This window comes from Hakea prostrata, chromosome 2, assembly GCF_041222555.1.
Source record: "Hakea prostrata isolate BN-2017 chromosome 2, UWA_Hpros_2, whole genome shotgun sequence".
NCBI classification, from domain to species: Eukaryota; Viridiplantae; Streptophyta; class Magnoliopsida; order Proteales; family Proteaceae; genus Hakea; species Hakea prostrata.
Window position 1 is genome coordinate 51,420,612 of NC_142601.1, and position 21,148 is coordinate 51,441,759.

General features: G+C 40.0%; 1 protein-coding gene across 3 annotated transcripts in view; it reads left to right on the forward strand.

The window, feature by feature from the left end:
• Window positions 1-5,044: 5,044 nt before the first annotated feature.
• LOC149024759 (actin-related protein 8-like) overlaps window positions 5,045-21,148 on the forward strand; it is a 45,219-nt gene continuing 29,115 nt past the window's right edge. For all 3 annotated transcript variants that reach the window (XR_016171667.1, XM_089144969.1, XM_089144970.1), the window contains exons 1-2: window positions 5,045-5,684; window positions 17,643-17,728. Coding sequence is in view for 2 of the 3 variants with exons in the window: in XM_089144969.1 (XP_089001095.1) it covers window positions 5,368-5,684; window positions 17,643-17,728 (403 nt within the window). In the remaining variant the exon portion in view is untranslated. The remainder of the gene's footprint in view (window positions 5,685-17,642; window positions 17,729-21,148) is intronic.

Here is a 21,148-nt window from a genome sequence, read left to right on the forward strand (position 1 = left end):
AAGTCACTTGTTGTATGTAATGGAATCATCCTCAAATTCAAGTCATCAAAACAAACCTTATCTTCAACTATCTCTATCTCCAACTAATCAAGAGGAGTTTGAGTTATGTTAAAACGGAAGTGTTTAAATTGTAATTCTATTGTAAAATCAATTTTATAAATACAAAGCCTCCACTGTCTTAAATATATGGAAGAATCTCATTCAGATTGAAACAATGCTTCTATAGATGTTGAAATTCTATCTCAGTATCATTCACTAGCAACCAAGGTCTTCCAATCCTACAACCATGAGAGACTTAGCCACTTCAACTGCAACCTACAAACCCTATGCGTTTTCCTTGGTTTCTCCCTCCAATATCATGTCATTGCTGTCTATCTAGCCGATCAAGCTTGATTGGCAGCAATTATATTATGATTTATATTGTTTTATAGACAACAGGAAACCTTTCCCATGTCATTGTGATGTATTCCTCTTCAACATCTTCCACATAACCCAGAGTATCTCACCTAACAAAGGCAAGATCAAAGTAGTCTCTCATGAACTATTCCTCTCTTATAAAAGATCCCTTCGCTTAATTGTTGGAGCCACCACTCCCCTATGCTGTCTGGATCACTTAAGAAAAGACTTATGCATCTCAATCACAGGCAAGTGTTATACAACTCAAACACAAATTATTTCAGATCGAGAAAGGCACCTCTACAATGGCTGATTATCTCAAACATGTGAAGACCTAGTTGACAATCCTATAACCGCTACCCACCATTTTGCCAATCCTGATGTCATTTGAGTAGTCTACATGGTCTTGGTTCTAAGTATGATGCCTTTGGTACTTCTATCGTTTATAAACTTGATCCCATTCCATTGGAGGATTTCACTAGCCTTCTCTTAAGCCAATGAATTTATAGGATCAACATTCTTCACACTTGCATCACTCCACAATTGAAGCACGTGTTGCTAACAAATCACAGCCACAAACTTGCTATATCAAATACAATCGACATTCTTATAACACCTCACCTCAACTCCTTCTCTAGACATCGTTGAAACCCATATGGTAGCCCCTACAACTTCTTTTTATGTAAATTGGTACCTAGACTAAGGCGCATCGCACTATGTTGCTTTCCAATCTAGCAAATTTGCAACTAAATACACCTTACGCTGGTGATCAAGTCCACGTCGATAATAAGATGAGTTCAAAAATCAAACATGTTCAAAACTATTATTCTTTCCACTTGAAATATGCTATTAAAGGATATGTTGCGCGTTCATCCTATTTCTAAAAATTTGCTTTTTATTAGCAAATTTACTTGTGACAATAATGTTATTGTGGAGTTTGGTTTCCATTATTGTTATGTGAATGATTTTCAAATGGGGAAGGTACTACTCCAAGACACCATTGATAAAGGACTATATCGGCTCAATGATGCACCCCCCCCCTCAGTTTATGTTGCTGACTAAAAATGTATGGCATGACAAACTTTGACACCCTTACATCGAATGCTTGGACTTTATACACCATAGTTCGCATCTCTCTTCATCAACCTACACTTTATCTTCAATTTCAATTGCTTGTCAATTGGCTAAATCACATAACTTTTATCATTTGCATTAAATTCATCTAGATCATCGTTTTCATTTTAGTTTATTCATTTGGACATTTGAGGGCCTTCTCCTCTCTCTCCATTCACAGGTTTCATTATTATAATTTTTTTTATAGATAATTTCAATAGATCTGTTTGGTTTTTTCTTTTGTAAGCCAATTTGAGGCATTTCCAGTTTTTTAGAAATTTTATTTGCGTATTGTGAATATTTTTTATGCAAAAGTTAAAAATTTTCAATTTGATAGTGCACAATTGTACCAAGCATTTGCTACATTTTCCAAGCTAAGGGTACTCACATCAACACCCATGCCCATACACATCTAAACAAAATGTGAAGGCAAAGGGAAAGCACTGGCATATAATTGAAACAAGTCTTTCTTTACTTGCACAAGCCTCAACCTTATTGCTGTAAAAATTTTGGCCAGAGGCATATGAGACAGGCAACACATCTTAATAACCAATTGTCTACATTGGATCTAAAAACATATGTGCCTTTTGGATTCTTTTTTTCCAGAAGGATCCAGATTATACATTCATCAAAACTTTTGGTTGTGTTTCTTACATATGACTTCGTCCCCAAATAAGCACAAAATGCAGTATAGATCCACACCATGTATTTTCTTGGCCTACGGTAGTTTCCGTAAAGGGTAAAAGTGTTTTGATCATTCCATAAAGCATAGATATATATTCAAGCATGTTACTTTTGATGAGCATCTTTTTCCCTTCTCCATACCTCCTTCATTCATGACTTCATCATCCACCTTAAGCTCATTACATGCCAACCAACTCACCACCTCTATCCAAATAGCTGAACCTAGACACACCATCCCACCTAGCCAAGGTATCAGCCATGCAATTGAAGGACCCTGGTAAGATCTTGAAACTACAGGATTGAAAGAGATTAACAATAGAGAGAATGTTCTGTACAATTTGAATGATTTCCAACGTTGGTTGCTTTTGTCCCAAGAGTGTGTTGATCAAGTCTCGAGAGAGATTCCATAGTTAGCCATAAATATTATTTCTCCACTACATATAACAAATTAGTTTGTTTGAGCAAGCTCATGTGTACATTGATTACATCCTCAAAGGGGTAGCTTTATATATAAAAGGGAGTGGGGATAACTTTTTATATATATAATAGGGAAACCTGCTTGGCCAAGGAGATTCATACTCTTGACCTCGTACTATAAAACATTGGTCTTTTGCCAACTGAGCTAACCACTTGAGGCTTTAATTTATAAAGTATTTAGTTGTATACAACTTTTACATGAAGTTTATTATATTCATGTTTTTACATAAGAGAATATTCTATTTTGATGGTCAAGGTTTGTATCGGAGGCATTGTGAAAAACATATTTAGGTACCATGATGTGGTAAATGTAGCTAGTTACTCAAATTTTATTAGTTATCGGTGTTACTGCTCATTAATCCAAATTTCTCCCTATAACTATGGTGTCATTCGCAAAGAGGATAAGAAGATGAATTACAATCTTCATTTTAGTATAAAACCCCTTAGTGTTTACAAGTTGAATCACTGCTCCACAAATAGAAAGAAAATAAAATATCTACCACAAAAGGAGAAGAAGAAGAAGAAGAAAAGGTAAGACAAGTCCATAAGGGGGAAAAATATTAGGGCAAATATCATTTACCTCCCCTCTTAGATTTTTTATTATTATTTTTTTTTGGGAAAACTCTCCTCTCTTAGTTGGTCAAATGGTACTTGGACCCCCTCTTAGTTGGACAATATTACTTACCTCTTTTATTATTTAATAAAGGTATCAAAACTTCAATTTTGTTAATTTTGTTCAGTTCAAATTTACTTTTATCATTTTTCTAAAATCTTAAACTATCATTAACTTAAAAGATATTTTAGTTTAAACCCTAAATTACCTTAGTAGTTAAAACACTAAATTTCTATCTATTAATATTATTGTTAAAACTCTAGAATGTATTTAATTACCTTACTAGTTAAAGTCCTAAGTTACTCTTAATTATTTTTATTTTTAAAACATTAAAATACCCATTTTTTTTTTGGGGGTAAATACATAGTGTCTTTTATTTTCACAAAACCAGACATCACATGAGGGCATTATTTTTTTTAATATAATGTATAGACTAGTGAAGGATTAGATTAAATCCTAGGAACTCATGTTCATACTTATAATTTTTATAGAATAAATTATACGAGATGATAAACGCCTTTCAAAATGTACTTAATATAATATAGAAGGAGAGGATTAGGACGCCACCCATTCCACGTTACTTGGTGAAATTATCCAAGAGGTGGATAAGGAGTTCGAGTCTTCTACTCATTCTATTTTTCTTGCATCTCTCCAATACATATTTAGAAGAGGAATCCACTTTAGTACTTAGAGTTTGACCCCCCCTCTTAAATGTATGATAGATTTGCGTAGATAAAATATCCAAATTTATGAACAAGAGGGATATTAAAGCTTTTCCAAATAGATGAGCCGAGGAAAGCCATTGAAAAGGGGTGACAGAGACATTTGCCCACCATTTTCCTTAAATTATATTTTTGAAATTATTATTCTTTGATTTGATCAACCCAAAGGAATAAAAAAAAAAAGAATATCCAAGGTAGGTGAGACATATATTTTAATGACACTATAGAGTTTATCAGAAAAAATAAAAAAACTCTCATTCAAAATATTCTCTTCTTTGTTGCCGAATGAAAATATTTTAATTGGAAGGGGGGTAAGGATTCACATAACATTTACGAATATCTCAAGATAATTGGTGACAAGCATAGACGCCCCAAAATTGTGTTTGTTAGAATCATTAGTTGGTTAAAGGGAATGACAAATATATTCTTAGATCGTGACATTTTATATCTTGTTGCAACATAAAATGACAGGAAAAGAGGAACAAGAACTAATGAATGAAGATACAAGATGAAATTAAATTCCTATTTTACAAAGAATAACACCGTATATTAAGGAACAATTTTAGAATTATGAAATTATCTAACTCAATAGAAATTGCTAATAGAGTATACTATTATGCAAATTTAAAAAATATGTTGAATGATCATTATTAATTTGGTATAGTTTTAGGATGCCCATTCTTTTTATAAAAAGTGAATTACATTTGCATCCTTATGTCTGTAAATAATTTATTTTACACCTCCTAAAATTCATTCTATTATGTTTACACTCCTTAGAATTCATTCTATTACGTTTACACTTGGATCTATATTTATGTAACAACAGAGAGACGACGTTTGTAATAAAATTAATCTTAAGGGGTGTAATGATAGTTATTTGCAAATACAAGAGGGGTAGTTCTTTTATGAATTAATAATTAATAATGAATATATCTTGGATGTCATGTCCTTCAGAGTTCCGCCAAAGAAAAAGAATCTGTATATATATATATATATATATTTTAAGATTTGAAAAGTCTTTGAGCCTTTTTGGCAGAGAAAAGATTCTGGATTTCGCGTGCATTCAGATGTTATAACGATATTATGAGTCTATGACGTCTCTCCGGACGAGTGTGAGTGACGTGGATTGCGTCTAACAAATGGCTTCCGCTGTTCTGAAATTTGTTTGTTCCCGAAGGGACGAAGTTGGGTTGTTGGTGCAGACCAAAAGCTTGTAGAGCCGCTGCACTGCTCTGCTCTCTTGCGTTGCTAATTTTCAGAGCTGCTGGTTTGTTTTTCCGATAGCTTGCAACTTGGAACATGATCTTTGATCACTGAAAATTCACAATTTCTGATCGAAGGAGTCGGAACTAGCTATCCTAAATGGCAACGTTACTGAGAAGAGTCTGGGAATCTTTGTCTTGTCGTTCCAATTCAAATTGGAATTCATCTGGAACAGAATGGCCAATTGTCGTGGAGTCATCTACTGGGGCTTTTGATCAGATACCTTCCGATATCTTCCTTCAAATTCTCAAATTTCTCGGGCCCAAGGAAGCTGCCCGGTTAAGCCTTGTATGTAAATCATGGAAATTGCTTGTTTCTGATAATCGTCTTTGGATTTTCTTCCTTCAGAATCAGCAGGAATCCTGGGATACGATTGTGTTCGCTGAAACGAATTTGAGTTCCGGCTACCCTCTTAGGTTAGTCGCTAACTAGCTGTTTTCTCCCCAAGTTCTTTTCCTACTTGGCTGGATACATAAATTTTTTAAGGTCAACTAGATAGATAAATAATCAAATTAAGCTCTTCGGTCTAACAGAATATCTGCCACAACTATCCCAAGTTCTTTTCCTACTTGGCTGGATACATGAACTTTTTAAGTTCAACCAGATAGATAAATAATCAAATTAAGCTCTTCGGTCTAAACAAAATATCAGCCACAACTATTTGGGTGGTTATCATGCCCATTACTGTTGTAATTACCCATGGTTATCATCAGCATGATTGTTGTTATTGTCATTACCATTTTCTTCATGCTTTTTCGTCAAAATTTAATAAAAAATTAAGGTGGGTTTTTTGCTGGTATGTGAGATTTGCTCGTAATAAAGTCAACTGCTAGAAGAAATGGTGGTTTTTGTTGGTTACAATGACACTGGAATTTCATTTATTATTTTGTCTGTGCTTAATTATTTATAATTGTAAGCAAGTTATTTTATAGAGAAAAGGATACAGAGTGGCAGTCCCTTAGGACCCCCAATTGGGGGAAGGTGGGGGGGGGGGGAGATTCCAAACAAAAAAGGCATACGCCTCATACCCTTCTAACCAGTATCTGTACGGGAATAAACTCCTAGTTAAATTCTTTGATAAACATGTGAATACACATCCTTCGTATTGGGTCCTCTCTAGGAAACTCCGCAGGCTCCCAAAGCAATTGAGTACATTCCAATTAATAGAAGTCATATAGTCTGCTGGTTGGTTTTGTTCTCGCCGTACGTGCCTAAATTCCTTATCTTGTGGCATGATAGCCTCCTATATGATTTTCTCTTTCAAGTGTTGTATTCTATTTTCTAAGGGCCTTGAACATTCCATTGGTAACATCAATGACTAGTTTTAAAATAAATCTGGTAGACACTGAGTGTTGTTGCACAATCTGGTTCGTCCCTTTAGCCGGTTGAACCTGCAAGAATGAGCTCGACCGTGGAGGTCGAGTTTTCACCTCCGACGATCTAGTTAGGGATCCGACTAAGGAAGGCAAGAAAGTAATGAACAATAAGAATTCGAATAGTGATAGTTCTATTCAGCGTACCTTTCTCTTGTGCTCCCTTACCTTTTTATAGGTTTTCTACGTATGAGTTCAAGTGGGACTCAAACCTTAGTTAGGTTGTGATCTGACTCTTAGTCATTGAGTCCTACTCAAACATGAATAGTTGAGTCTTGACTAAATACCGTTTCTTTGGCAAGAACCTTATTTAGATTCACTTTGTTGTTCAGCCTTTGTACTTATTTGATCGACCTTGACTTGGTCGGTCTGTCTTGATCCGAGCTGGTCGGATTAGGCTCAAACCGAATTGGTTTGATTTCGATCTGGTCGGACTGGGCTTAAACCGAACTGGTTCAAGTTTATTTATTCTTTCCTCATCATAAGCCCCCCAGTCTCTGGAGTCCGAGCTTTCTCTTGTTCGGGCTTTAGAGATTTGGTGACCGAACACATTTTAGCTTCCGATCACTATAACTTTGGATTTTTTACAATATCCAAACTGATTTGGGAGATCTTTAAGCCTGACGTCATCTGACAGACTACAGCTTCGTAAAACGGGTATTGACGGCGCATGACTTTTGGAGGTTCCACCTTTATGGGCACGTGGCCTTGCATTTATGGCCTTTTCATCATTATTTTTGAATTGCAAAAGTCGTGAATTTTAACCATTTTTTCCTGTTTATCTTATCCCCTTGATTGGAATCTTTTCAAGGGCAAGCTGTTGGTGTCTTCTCTTGGTCGTTGGATCAATGGGCTTTCATGTCCTTTTCTTCTCCCCCTTTAGATCTAAATCTTTGTACGAAATATAAGATCTCTTCCTCTTTCATTTCTCTTCATTGTTTTAGTCTGAGTTATGGTTCGTGAAGAAGGTGAACAGTGCTGCCTGCATCTTTTGCTTCTCCCATCTCCACAGAAGCTTCGTTTACTGATTCTTTCCATCAGTTAGTTCGTCTCCTTTTCCTGAATCTTTTGATAGTTTCTGTTTTTGCATTCATGCTTTATTCTGAATGTATTTTCTTTTTCCTTTTCTTTGGGCTCTGCTCGTCAGCTTTTTTGTTTTTGCAACGGTAGCCTAAGTATAGATTCTTGTGTGTGATGGGTGTTAAGAAAAAGGCTTCTAGGCCTTCTAGGGCTTCCTCTAACTGTCCTTCTTATGGAAGCTCTTCTGTTCGTTCGAGGACCAGTGGAGCTTCTTCCTCTAGGTATAGTGATACAGAGAGTGACACCTCTGTTGATCCGACCTTAACTCCTGGTGTTCGTCCGAACTTTCTTAGTGACGATGAGTTTAAGTCTTTAAGTATTCGAGTTCGGTTTAGTACCAATAGGAGAAGGTGGTTAAGTAGTCTTTCTCCGTCCGAGCTTGCTTTTGAGAGAACTAGACCTAAGACTTCCGAACATATAGATTTTGATCCTAGTAGTTCGGGTCCCAGCTTTTTCCCTTTCGAGCTTACTGAGAGTGATCTGGAGCTTATTCGAGCTAGGTATGCTATTCCTGATGATTTTGTGATCAGGGTTCCAGCCTCTCATGAATGTGCTCACCGACCTCCTCAGGGTGAGTTCGCTGTTTATGAAGATGCTTTTATCAGTGGTTTTAGACTTCCCGTGCACCCAGTCTTTGCTGATATTCTTAATCATTTTGGGATGTGTCCAGGGATGTTGGCGCCAAATAGTTGGCGTAACATAGTTTGTTTCTGGGGCTTCTGCCAACAATCTGAGGTCGGTGTGATTCCGACCTTACATTTATTCCTTCAATTTTTTATGCATAAGAAACAAGAACAAAGTTGTTGGTTCTATCTCTCCAAACGAACTTCTCTGCAAACTGGATGGGAGGGTAATTTTGTAGGATCAGGTTCCCTTCCAACCAATACCAAGGGTTGGAGGTCCCGGTATTTCTTTGTTTGCTCCCTTCTCTTCCCAGCTTTCCGACCTCTTGGCCCAAACAACCTAGGGAGGATTCAAATGCCATTCCTCCTCTTTCTCGTTCCGAACAGGAAGCAAGGGATCGAATTCGGATGATCCCTACTGAAGATCGGAACTTGCTTGCTGTGAATGGATATTGTCCGGAATATCCGAATATCCTTCATCATTAGGGGTTCTTGAGTGGTAAGAAGAGTTTTCTTCTTTTTGTCTATTTGTTTCTTCATCATTTTTATAATTCCAAGTTATCTTACTCGGGAAAATGATGCAGTGATGCTCGGAGAAGATGACTTTGAGGAGGTCGCCTCTACTATGCAGCAAGTGGAGGAAAAACATCCGACTAAGTCGGATAAGGCTCCAACTGGTCCTATCCCTTCCCCCAAGGGGAAGACAGTTAGAGTTCGAAAGGAGAAACCTGGCGACCTGCCTCCCCGCCCTTCGAAGAAAGTGTCCAGCTCGGGCGTCAGCTCCGAGAAGGCTTCGGATTCTGAGCCTCTTCCCTCTTTGGGAGATGATGTTTCTTTTAAAGACATCCCCAGATCGGAGGCTGAAGCTTCAGGGCCGTCCAACATTCTCCGACCTGATTGGTCGTTAGATGCTAGCTCCTCGGTATTTGATGGGACTTCTTTTGTCATCTCCCGAGTTGCTAATGAGTGGATGTCTGGAGTGCTTCTTCCTGCCGATATGGCTTATCTCGAGAAGTTCGGTCGTCTCAAGGCCTATGCTATTACTGTCAGGTATGTGACGACCATGTAGTTTTTTGGATGGTTTCTCCTTTGGTAATTGTATTTTTAACCAGTCCTTCTTTTGGTTATAGGATGGCTTGCGCTATGGTTCAATCTATAGGTCAAAGCATTCACTCAGCTCGGGAGGATTACTTTGCTTTGCAGAAATCCGAGCAACGTGTTAAGGAATTGGAAACCGAAGCGTCATCTTTGAAGACGAGCAAGGATTCTTTGATTGCTCGGGAAGCTGACCTTCTAAGCGAGGTTGCAGCTTTGAAGGGGAGGAATGAGGCTATTTAGCTTGAGAAATCCTCTCTCCAAACTTCTTTGGAAGAAACTTAAGGTTCCTTGGTCGATTAGGATGCTGAGATCTCCAGCCTCCGAGCCAAGTTAGAGAGTTCGGACCGCCAGGTCGCACAGTTGATGAAGGCTGTTGAGGAGAAAGCCCCTTGTGTCTTTGCAGACCTTCTGAATGAGCTTCGTCTTGAGGTGGTAAAGAGGTGGGTCAGGACATCCAGTTGTAAGAAGTTCATGACCAAGGTAGCAGCGCCAAGATACATCTATGCTCTGTGTCATGCTTATCAATGGATCATTGGAGCTTTCAAGGATTTGGATTTGGAAAGATTTAAAGACTTGATCGACCCTGGAATCTATGACGACCTTAAGATTTCTCGTCCTGCCTGGTGTGCTGACCGGCCAAGGTTTCCCAAGCCTCAACCAGTTGAGGTGACTGATTTTTTAGATTCGAACTGGGATCCTTTGCCTAAGGCTGGTCGGTCTTCTTCAAAGAGTGGGGCAACCCTAAAGAGCACGGATAGCAAATCTTGACCTGCTTTATTGTATTGACGTCCTTTTTGGTTTTGCTTTGTGCTATTTCTCTTTTTGTAACCTTTGCATGTTCGGAATAGTTTATTTAATATGCTAAGGCTTTTGTTGACAGTTACCTCTTCCTTTCCGAATAATAAAGCTTGGTTGTGTGTATATCACCATCTGATATTTTTGTTGCCTAATGTATTTCTAGGTCTTTTCTTCTCGACCTTAATAGGTCGATAATTGTGCCTAAGTGGCTTAGGTCTTTGTATGCCTAAGTGGCTTAGGTCTTTGTATGCCTAAGTGGCTTGGGGCTTTTTATGCCTATATAGCTTAGGGCTTTTTGTGCCTAAGTAGCTTAGGGCTTTCTGTGCCTGAGTGACTTAGGGCTTTTTGTGCCTAAGTGACTTAGGTCTTGTATTTTCGACCTTAGTAGGTCAGTTGCCTAAGTGACTTAGGTCTTTGTATGCCTAAGTGGCTTAGGGCTTTTTATGCCTTAGTAGCTTAGGGCTTTTTGTGCCTAAGTAGCTTAGGGCTTTCTATGCTTGAGTGACTTAGGGCTTTTTGTGCCTAAGTGACTTAGGTCTTGTATTTTCGACCTTAGTAGGTCGGTTTATGAATTTGAACTCCGTCTTGTACTCCCTTGATCATCTTAGTTAGGTATTCTGGCTTGAGCTGTGATGATATGTTGAAATTTCAAAAACTTTATTCAATGGAGAAAAAATTCATAATGTTTGAATCACGGACTATTGCGTGAATATCTAAACAATTTAAAGAAAAACTGAAAAAATTCCAAAATTTGTTGAGGATTTTATACTATTGATAGTATTTCCTCAAGTTGTTTGAATTCCAGGTCCGAGGTATTAGTTGTCCGGTCCCTGGATCTCGCAGCTTATATGCTCCCGGGGCAACTTGTTGCACTACAATGTACGGTCCTTCCCAGTTTGGAGCAAGCTTTCCTTGATTTGTAGGATCAGAAGCGGATGATTTGCGGAAGACTAGATCTTCAGGGAGATATTGTCTCGGTTTAACCCTTGCATTGTAATGTGTTGCAATGCGTCTTTGGTATTCTTTCAAGTGATATTGTGCTTTATCTCTGACTTCCTCAATGAAGTTTGTGTTTGCCCTCATTCCTTCAATGTTTGCTTCTTCATTGAATTCTTCTTTTCTGATAGATCCGACCTTAACTTCTACGGGAATCCGAGCTTCGACTCCATAAGCTAGTCGGAATGGAGATTCGCCGGTGGTCGTTCTGGCAGTAGTTTGGTAAGACCATAGTACTTTAGGTAACTCTTCTACCCATCTGCCTTTAAATTGGTCCAATCTTTTCTTTAATCCTTCAAGCATTGATCTATTAGTAACTTTTACTTGACCATTACTTTGTGGATATGCTACAGAAGACCAACGGTGTTCTATGCATTGCTCTTTATAGAATCGTTCGAATTCAGCATTTTCGAACTGTTTACCGTGGTTGGTGACGATGATTTTTGGGATACCATACCGATACATGATATTATGTGTGACGAATTTTTTTCATCTGATCGGTATTGATGGATGCTAGTGCTTCAGCCTCCACCCATTTAGTAAAGTAATCGATCGCCACCACCAGGTATTCTCTGCTCCCTGTGGCCTTAGGTAGTTTTCCTACCAGGTTTATCCCCCATCTAGCGAATGGAATCGGAGAGAGGGATGATGTTAGAGGCATTGCAGGGGCATGAGGTATGTTGGCATGTGCCTGGCACTTGTCACATTTGCGGACATGAGCTTTCGAATATTCTTATAGTGTGGGCCAATAGTATCCTTGCCTTATTACCTTGTCTGCTAAGGCTCTAGCTCCTATATGACTTCCACAGTTTCCTTCATGAATTTCTTTTAGGATGACAGCTGCCTCTGGAGCCCCTACGCATATTAACAATGGTCAGGTTAGAGACTTTTTGTATAACTTGTCGTTTCTGACGGTGTATCTGACTGCTCTTTGCTTTATAGTTCTAGCTTCTTTTGGATCTTCTGGTAGTAAATCACTTTCCAGATAATTGATTATTGGAGTCATCCAACTGTGCTCGGTCTGTATGTGCATCTGGTCGGTCAGACTGATGCTTGGAAACTGTAGCTCTTTTATATATACGACTGGGTCTGCATCCATTTCATCCATAGCCAATCTAGATAGGGCATCTGCCTGCTCATTTTCTGCTCTAGGGACTTGTTGGATTTGGATGTCTTTGAAGCATTGTCTCTATTGGTTGACCATGGTTAGATATTTAGTCATCCTCTTTTCTTTTGCTTCATATAGCCTGTTCACTTGATTCACAATTAGTTGTGAGTCGCTTCTGACTTCGATGTTTTGAATATCAAGGGCTTTTGCTATACGAAGACCTGCTATTAATGCTTCGTATTCTGCTTCATTGTTTGAGGCCCTGAATTGGAAGCGTAATGCATACCGTATTTGGAATCCTCCTGGGCTTATTAGGAGCAATCCCGCTCCACTTCCCTGTGCGTTGCTAGAACCATCCATCGAGAGTATCCATCTTTTGATACTTTCTGAAGCGGCCTCTTCTTCTTGCTCATGCTTTGATTCAGAAGTTTCAATGATGAAATCAGCTAGGACCTGTGCTTTAATAGCTGGTCTTGGTCGGAACTCAATTTGGTGCTCACTTAGCTCAACTGCCCATGATACCAGTCTTCCGACCAAGTCTGGTCGGTGCAGTATTTTTTTTAAGGGAAAGTTTGTTAATACTGCGATAGGATGTGACTGGAAATATGGTTTCAGTTTTCTGGCTGCTATGGCCAGGGCCAAAGCTTGCTTGTCCACCTCTGGATATCTTGTTTCAGCGTCAAGGAGTACATGGCTCACGTAGTAAACGGGGTTTTGCTGTTTTCCTTCATCTTGTACTAGCACTGCGTTAACAGCCAGGGGTGAAGTTGCCAGGTAGATGATCAGTTCCTTTCCTGTGGTCGGTTTTACGAGCAGGGGTGGAGTAGTTAGCTTTTCTTTTAGATGTTCGAAAGCTTGTTGACACATCTCGCTCCACTCTGGTACTCCTTTTTTGGAGATGCTTTTTAGAGCTTGAAAGAAAGGAGAACATCTCTCTCCTGATCGGGCTATGAACCTATTTAAGGCTGCCACCCGACCAGTGAGACTTTGTATTTCTTTGACGCTTTTTGGTGGTTTCATCTCTTGTATGACTCTTATCTTTTCCGGATTAGCTTCTATTCCCCTCTGGGATACCATGAACCCCAGAAATTTTCTTGAAGATACTCCAAAAGCGCATTTTTTTTGGATTGAGCTTCATTTTGTATGCTCGGAGTACCTCAAATATTTCTGCTAGGTCTTTAAGGTGGTTGGATTGAGATGTGCTTTTTATTAGCATGTCATCGACGTATACCTCCATATTCCTGCTTATCTGCTGCTCGAAAATTTGTTGACCGCTCGCTAGTAGGTTGACCCAGCATTTTTTAGACCAAAGGGCATTACTTTGTAGTATTAACTATCTTTGTCCGTCATGACTGCTGTGTGTTTCTGGTCGTCTGGATTCATTAAGATTTGGTTGTATCTTGAATAGGCATCCATGAAACTGAGCATCTCATGACCGGCCGTTGCGTCGATAAGCAAGTCTATCCTTGGTAAAGGATAACAATCCTTTGGACAGGCCTTGTTGAGGTCGGTATAGTCTGTGCACATTCTCCATTTTCCAGTGGCCTTTTTTACCATTACCACATTGGCCAGCCAAGTTGGGTGATCAATGGGTTTAATGAATCCAGACTGTTTTAGCTTCTGAGCCTCTGTTCGGATGGCCTCATGTTTTTCCAAAGAAAAATTTCTTCTCTTTTGTATCACTGGAATTGCTTGAGGGTCGATGTTTAGCCTGTGCTCGGCTACTTCTCTATCTATTATGGGCATATCTTCTGCCGACCATGCAAAGACGTCAGCATTTTCCTGTAGAAATCTGGTTAGACTATTTTTGAACTTTTCTTCTTGTTTTGCTCCGATTATAGTTCCCTGATCTTCTTTTGAATTCAGCATAATCTTTTCCAACTTTTCTACTGGTTCGGCCCTTTGCATGCTTTCTTCATCGCGATCATCTCTGACTTCGACCGCCATGGTAGAGGTTGTTTTTACTCTTTTTCTCATGTAATTGGTGTAGCTCTGCCGGCTTCCTTTTTGATCGGTGGAACATTCTCCTATTCCCCTTTTTATAGGGAATTTCATCTTCATGTGTAAGGACGATACTACCGCTTCTAGAGTACAAAAGGTTGGTCGTCCTAAGATCATATTATAAGCTGACAAATCTCGGACGACCATAAAATTTGTTTGAATGACCCTGTCTCTGGGGTATTTGCCGATACGGAGATCTAATCTGATGGTGCCCTCTGCTCGGGTTGAGGTTCCTGTGAAGCCGTATAAATGTGTTCCACAGGGGACCAGCATTTTCTCGTCCAGCTGTAATTTTTTGAAAGCTTCTAATGATAAGATATCTGCTGATGACCCTGTATCTACCTGGACTCTATGGACCTCTGTTCCGGCTAGAGTGACTTTGATGACAAGGGCATTGTCGTGGGGAGTGTTTACTCCTTGTTTATCTTTGGATGAGAAGGTGATTGGTTCTGAAGTGACCTTCTCATCTGGCTTTTCAAGCTCGGCATTCCCCACATATCGTGCTTTTCTTTTGGCTTGTCTACTTGACTCCTCAGTTGGGCCACCGAACACCGTAAATATTGGCGGTTGTTTTTGATCATCTCCTCCTTCCCGTGGTCGGGACTTGTTTAGGTGTCCTTCTTTGCTTGGAGATCTATGCCTTTTCTTACCCCCTTCTACTTGCTTTTGATCAAGTTGGGTAGGTCGGAGGTATTTTGTGAGCTGCCCTTGAGAGATGATTATGTCAATTTCTGCTTTTAGTTGTCGGCAGTCATCCGTCCAATGTCCGTGATCTTTGTGAAACTCGCAATATTTGCTTTTATCATGATTTCCTGGACGAGAGTGTAGCTTATCGGGCCACTGGAGAATTCCTCGATTTTTAATTTGCATTAGGATTTCTGATCTCCTCATAGCTGGTGACCCTTCCCGTTCAGGTCGACCATCCCTGGTTGGGTTTATGGTCGATCTTCTGACGGGTTGGTATTTTTTTTTGTGTGCTCTTGCCTCAGTGGTTGGACGCTCCTTCTTTTGAGATTCAATTGTTTCTGATATCTCTTGCTTGTTTGTGGCATCGCTCCCTGATATCATCATACGTTTTAGGCATGTCAAGCAAGAGTCTCTCGAGTAGGCCTTCATGGCTGAGTCCTTGGTACAAGGCGTGGAAGGCTATCTTTTCGTCCAGATTTTCAAATAGGCATGGTCAGATTATTGAATCTTGCAAGGAAGTCTCTAATGGATTCCGTTCGTCCTTGTTTTACAACAAATAAGGTATCCTCTCTCTTTTTTGTTTCTACTCCACTTTGGAAATGCAATAAGAAAGTCCGACCTAGGTGGTCGAAACTTTTTATTGTGCCGTGAGGCAAGAGCCGGTACCAATCTAATGCTGCTCCAGTCAATGATGCCGGAAAACTGCGACACATAGCTGCTTCATTGTGTCTAGAAGTAGACATGACGGACTTATAATGGGTGATGTGATGCTTAGGACACTTCGATCCGTCGTATGCGGTGAAGGTAGGGCATTTGAAACCTTTTGGCATCTCTGCTTCCGAGATGCTTTTGATGAAAGGATCCTCTTTTAAAACGGCGTATAGCTCTTCTTTGCCAGGAATTTTCAATTTTTTGACTGTTTCGTCAAGGTCGGTGATGCGCTTATTCATCTCTTCATCCCGCTTGTTTTAACCATTATGGTTCTTTTTGTCCTTTGAAGCTTTTGCTGGATCTGTGCTGCTTCCTCGATCTTCGTCTTCGTCGACTGGAGGATTCTTTTCTGGAATAACTTCTTTCGAGGTTCGAGACTTCGTTGTCTCTTTGTGCAGCTCCTTTTAAGATTGTTGAGGTATCTGGTCGATCACGGGTGGTCGGTCATGCCTGCTCCCTTCGGGACTTTTTTGTTTTTTCTGAGAATCTGCTTCGGGAGCGATTACGTGTTGCATGGCCATCCTGATCAACTCGCTTAGGGATGAGATTTCTTTTAAGATTGTTGAGGTATCTGGTCGATCACGGGTGGTCGGTCATGCCTGCTCCCTTCGGGACTTTTTTGTTTTTTCTGAGAATCTGCTTCGGGAGCGATTACGTGTTGCATGGCCATCCTGATCAACTCGCTTAGGGATGAGATTTCTTTCCTCATTGCAGACTGCTCCTTTTGAACTTCGACAATTTGTTGCATTGTTGTGTAATGACTTGCTTGAGGGTCTGAAAGAATTGGAGGATCTTGCTGAATTTGGAGTTCGGGAATTTTTTCCATTCCTGGGAGGTTCGGAATGTCCCCCAGGTTGCCTTGGTCGACCTCCTTTTCTCCCTCAGACCCATCTTCGATTACCAAACCTGATCTTGTCCTCATAATGGCCTTTTGATCAGAGTTTCCCACAGACGGCGCCAATTGTTGCTGCACAATCCTGTTAGTCCCTTTAGCCGGTGGAACCTGCAAGAATGAGCTCTACCGTGGAGGTCGAGTTTTCACCTCCGACGATCTAGTTAGTGATCCGACTAAGGAAGGCAAGAAAGTAATGAAAAATAAGAATTCGAATAGTGATAGTTCTATTCAGCATACCTTTCTCCTATGCTCCCTTACCTTTTTATAGGTTTTCTACGTATGAGTTCGAGTGGGACTCAAACCTTAGTTAGGTTGTGATCTGACTCTTAGTCATTGAGTCCTACTCAAACATGAGTAGTTGAGTCTTGACTGAATACCGTTTCTTTGGCAAGAACCTTATTCAGATTCACTTTGTTGTTCAGCCTTTGTACTTATTCGATCGACCTTGACTTGGTCGGTCTGTCTTGATCTGAGCTGGTCGGATTAGGCTCAAACCGAATTGGTTTGATTCCGATCTGGTCGGACTGGGCTTAAACCGAACTGGTTCAAGTTTATTTATTCTTTCCTCATCACTGAGCACTAGCATATTCCTTTAAGGATGACGTGCATCTCCATAGCTAGGACAGACAGCTCCTCACCTCTTCCTGCATAAGTTATAATTACCCTGCCCTCTGCAGATCTAACCAGCCTCCATAGGTACTACCAAGTTTGCTAGAGTGCCATGCCACCATCACAGTGTAAAGCTACTAGGTTCAGAGGTCTAAACCAAGAACGAGCTCTAGGACTCCTGCTTGTCCAAACTATATGAATATTCCACTTTACAACTATATACAAGGTCTTTGCAGATGTTTGTTCTCTTGGTGTTATCAGCATCACATTTGTTTTTCTTCTTTGTGACACTTCTGTGAAGACCATCTGTTGTATTGCTATGTCTACTCCTCCAACCTCTTATTGGTGCATTCTTCTTATTTCACGCTTCATAAGACTGAGAATTGTTATTGCAGGACATTTTGCCATCAACCAACTCAAATATCCTTTATGAATGTTTATGCTCAACGTGCAAAAGTAACTGGTTCTGTTATTATTGATGGTGAGTTTCTGCTACTTTACCCTTGAAGACTTGATCACGATCTATGAGAAATGATGCAGTTCTACTTTTCTATTAGTCTATTTCATGGATGCATTGATTACATATGGTCATTTTTGTTACTAATCTGTTGTTTTTTGAAGTATTAAGTTCAATCAACTATTGAGGAAATAACTCATGAAGCGTTATGATTGAAGATGACTAAGTACAAAATAAATCACATTTTACCAAACGAAGAATTATTTTAATTAATTAGTTCTCACTATTGGTTGAGTAACAACTATCAGCTCGTCTCTACTTTTATACCTGTATTTGGAAAAATTTCCTGAGGGTGGCTCTTAGTGCAACACAAAGTTGTGCCATTGTGACCTAGTGGTCTTGCTTTGAGTAAGGAAACAGCCTCCCTGTGAAGTAGAGGAAAGCTGTGTACACTAAAAACCCCAGACCCTGCAGCATTGGTAGCCTCATGCACTGTTTGTGCCCTTTAGTTGGTAAAGATTCCTCCATTTATCTGGAATAGAAATTGGACAGGAAGGGAGCAATCATTTTCTGTGTGGTGCACCCTCCCAGGCAAAGTGATAATTAATTTGATGGTTCTGCTCTCTTGGGAGCATTGGAAGGTTAATAACATTTCCTTTATAGGAAAATCAACAAGAAACTCCATAGATACTCAGAACTTGTAAACATGATGTGTGAAGGTGAAACTGGGTTAGAAGGAACTTGGATTTTATTTTTCAGGGCAGGGTGTGATGGTGGAGGAAGATGATATAATTACATATTCTACGTTCATTGAAGAAGGCGGTCAATTCTTCCAAATCTAGTTTAAAATGGAACTTAAACTTGGTTAAGATGTACACAGTGGTATTATGAAGACAAAGTAATGACATTGACAAACTGTTGATGAGTGTTATAATATTTGTGCACTTTATGAGTTTTAGAGTGACCAAGAAACACACATAGATACCCCCCTTCCCTTCCCGCTTTTTGATTCTCCTTTCTCTCTCTCTGTTTCTCCTTCTCTCAATCCCATATACTACCTGATTCTATGCCGTTTCTCTTCTCCTCTATACCTTGATTCTCCTCTCTTTCCCTCTGTTTCTTCTCCTCTCGATCTCATCTCCTCCCTGTTTCCCTACCATTGCTTCCATCTTCTTCCCTCTCCTCTCTACCATCTCCTCTCTCCGGGGAAAAGAAAAGAAAAAGTTTGGCTGTTTCAGGGTTCCGTGTATGGACGTTGAAGATTTCTGTTTTCAGTGGTCTCTCTAGTTTTGGGGAAAGCATGAGGTCCACTGTTGCTGATCTCCCAAGTTCTATTACGTTCCCAGATATGGTCTTATTTCCTTCCTCTTCTCTCCTCTCTCCCCTTTCTGTTTCTGGTTTTCAGCTTCCTCGTCGAGGATTCTTGTCCTTAATGACTCTTCTGGTGTGGGGGAAGCCCTGAGGGCCATTTTAGCTGTTTTTCTTCGATCCGAGATCCGAGCTCATTCTCAGATCCAGATGTTTCCCCTCCCTTTGTTTCTCCTCCCTTTGTTTCTCCTTCTCTGGCCCTCTCTTCTTCTTGTATCATGGTTTCATTCTGTTCGTCAAGGGTTCCAGCCTCTGATGGTCTCTCTAGCTTTGGGGGAAGCCATGAGGGCCATCATTGTTGAATTCTCCAAACTTCTCCAACCTTGATATTTTCTCTTCTTTTCGTCCTTCTTGTGTTGATTCCAGCCCTTTTCTCCTTTTGCGTCTCCTTCTCTTCCCTTCTTGTCTCTGGGATTCGCTCCAATTTGTCGAGGGTTTTGCCATTGATGGATTCTCTGGCTTTGGGGGAAAGCCATGAGGGCTCTCGATTTTGAACTCTCTAATTATTTTGGAGTCTAATCTTTTCTTCGTTCTTTATCTCACTCTTGTGTTGCTACATTTCCTTGCAAATGTGATGCTGCTGCGTAGGTCCAAGTGGAAAGTTTGGCTATGGATCTCTTGTGCAATGTAACAAGTTTGCTATTGTTATTGCCCTTGAATTGTTGCTTGGCTCATTGTCTCGGCCTTGAGCCTCTTTGCTTGTGTATCTTTCCTTTAATTGTTGCTAGTCGCTTGGCCCATTGCCTCTTAGGTTGCTTGTTAGTTGAGGCTCTATTCTCGCTCTCACTTGCTTGTCGCTTGTGCTATTGTATTTTCTTCTTTTGGTAATGAATTATTTAATCATCCAAAAAAAAAAAAAGAAACACACATTTGACGTCCTTAAGATACAACATATCAACATGTGAGGTTGTGAATTATCAACGAATCACACATCCAAAAAATTGAGATAGCAAAGAAAATAAGGGAGATTTGGAAATAAAATAGAAGGAAGATCAAAGATTGGTTAGAACCATGGTTCAAGAACTCGCTTGACACCCATCTTGCCAAGCCAAAAAGAAGAGATCTCGCTTGAGCTGGCGAGATCTCGCTCTAAATATGTCTAGTGAACTCGAGGGCTCATCTTGGGAGGTTTTAAGAGTCAGGTTGGTCTCAAAGTTGGTATTTATCCTATTTTAGGCCTTTTGAACACTCAGGTGGCCTTATATTTGTGAGAAAACACCCCTAAGTATAAGCTCAAACTCGACCCTAAGTTTGAAACCAAAATTCTGTAGGAATGAGCAAAATTATAAAACATGAAATATAACCATTAGGACATATAAATGAAAAGCAAGTGATGAGACACATCAAATAAGATAAATAGCAATAGAATTCCATCCGTATGAGTATAATAGAGCATCACATTCTTGACTGTCGACAATACAATAATACAACCACCATCGTCGAAAGAGCACGTAACCTCAAGATAAGTAGCTCTCTCCAAACCCAGGATGGGTTGGAGGGGATTGGGGCGGACCAAAAGGAGTCAAATCTAAGAAGGTAGGAGTGAACCCAATTGACCCAAATGGAATCCTGCTTGGTAGCAATTTTCTAGATGAGTTTGAGGAGACAAGCTAGATTGACATCCTAAATACGATGAATGCCAAGGCCACCTTCGGATTTTGGATGGTAGATGGTAGATGGCAGATCAATTAACAAGGTGGGGGGAAGCGCGAGGCTTTTTTATCATTCCAAAGGAAAGCACAGAAGAGAGATTCCATGGCAATGATGGTGGATTTGAGAATAGAGAAGATACCACACCAATAGAGGTAAGTAAAGTGGAGAATAGAACGAATGAGCACAACTTAACCAGTGAAATAAAGAAGCTTGCCCTTCTAGAGTTGAAGCTTCTTTCGGATGTTGTCGAGTATAAGAGAACAGTGGTGACGAGTGACTCTACTTGGGATAAGGGGGAGACCGAGGTAGATGACTAGGAAGGAACCTAGATTATAACTAGTGAGCTGGAGAAGGGTGGTATGTAGGGAGCCTGAAATGCCAAAGAGGAAAATGGTAGATTTATTAAGATTGACCTGTAGGCTA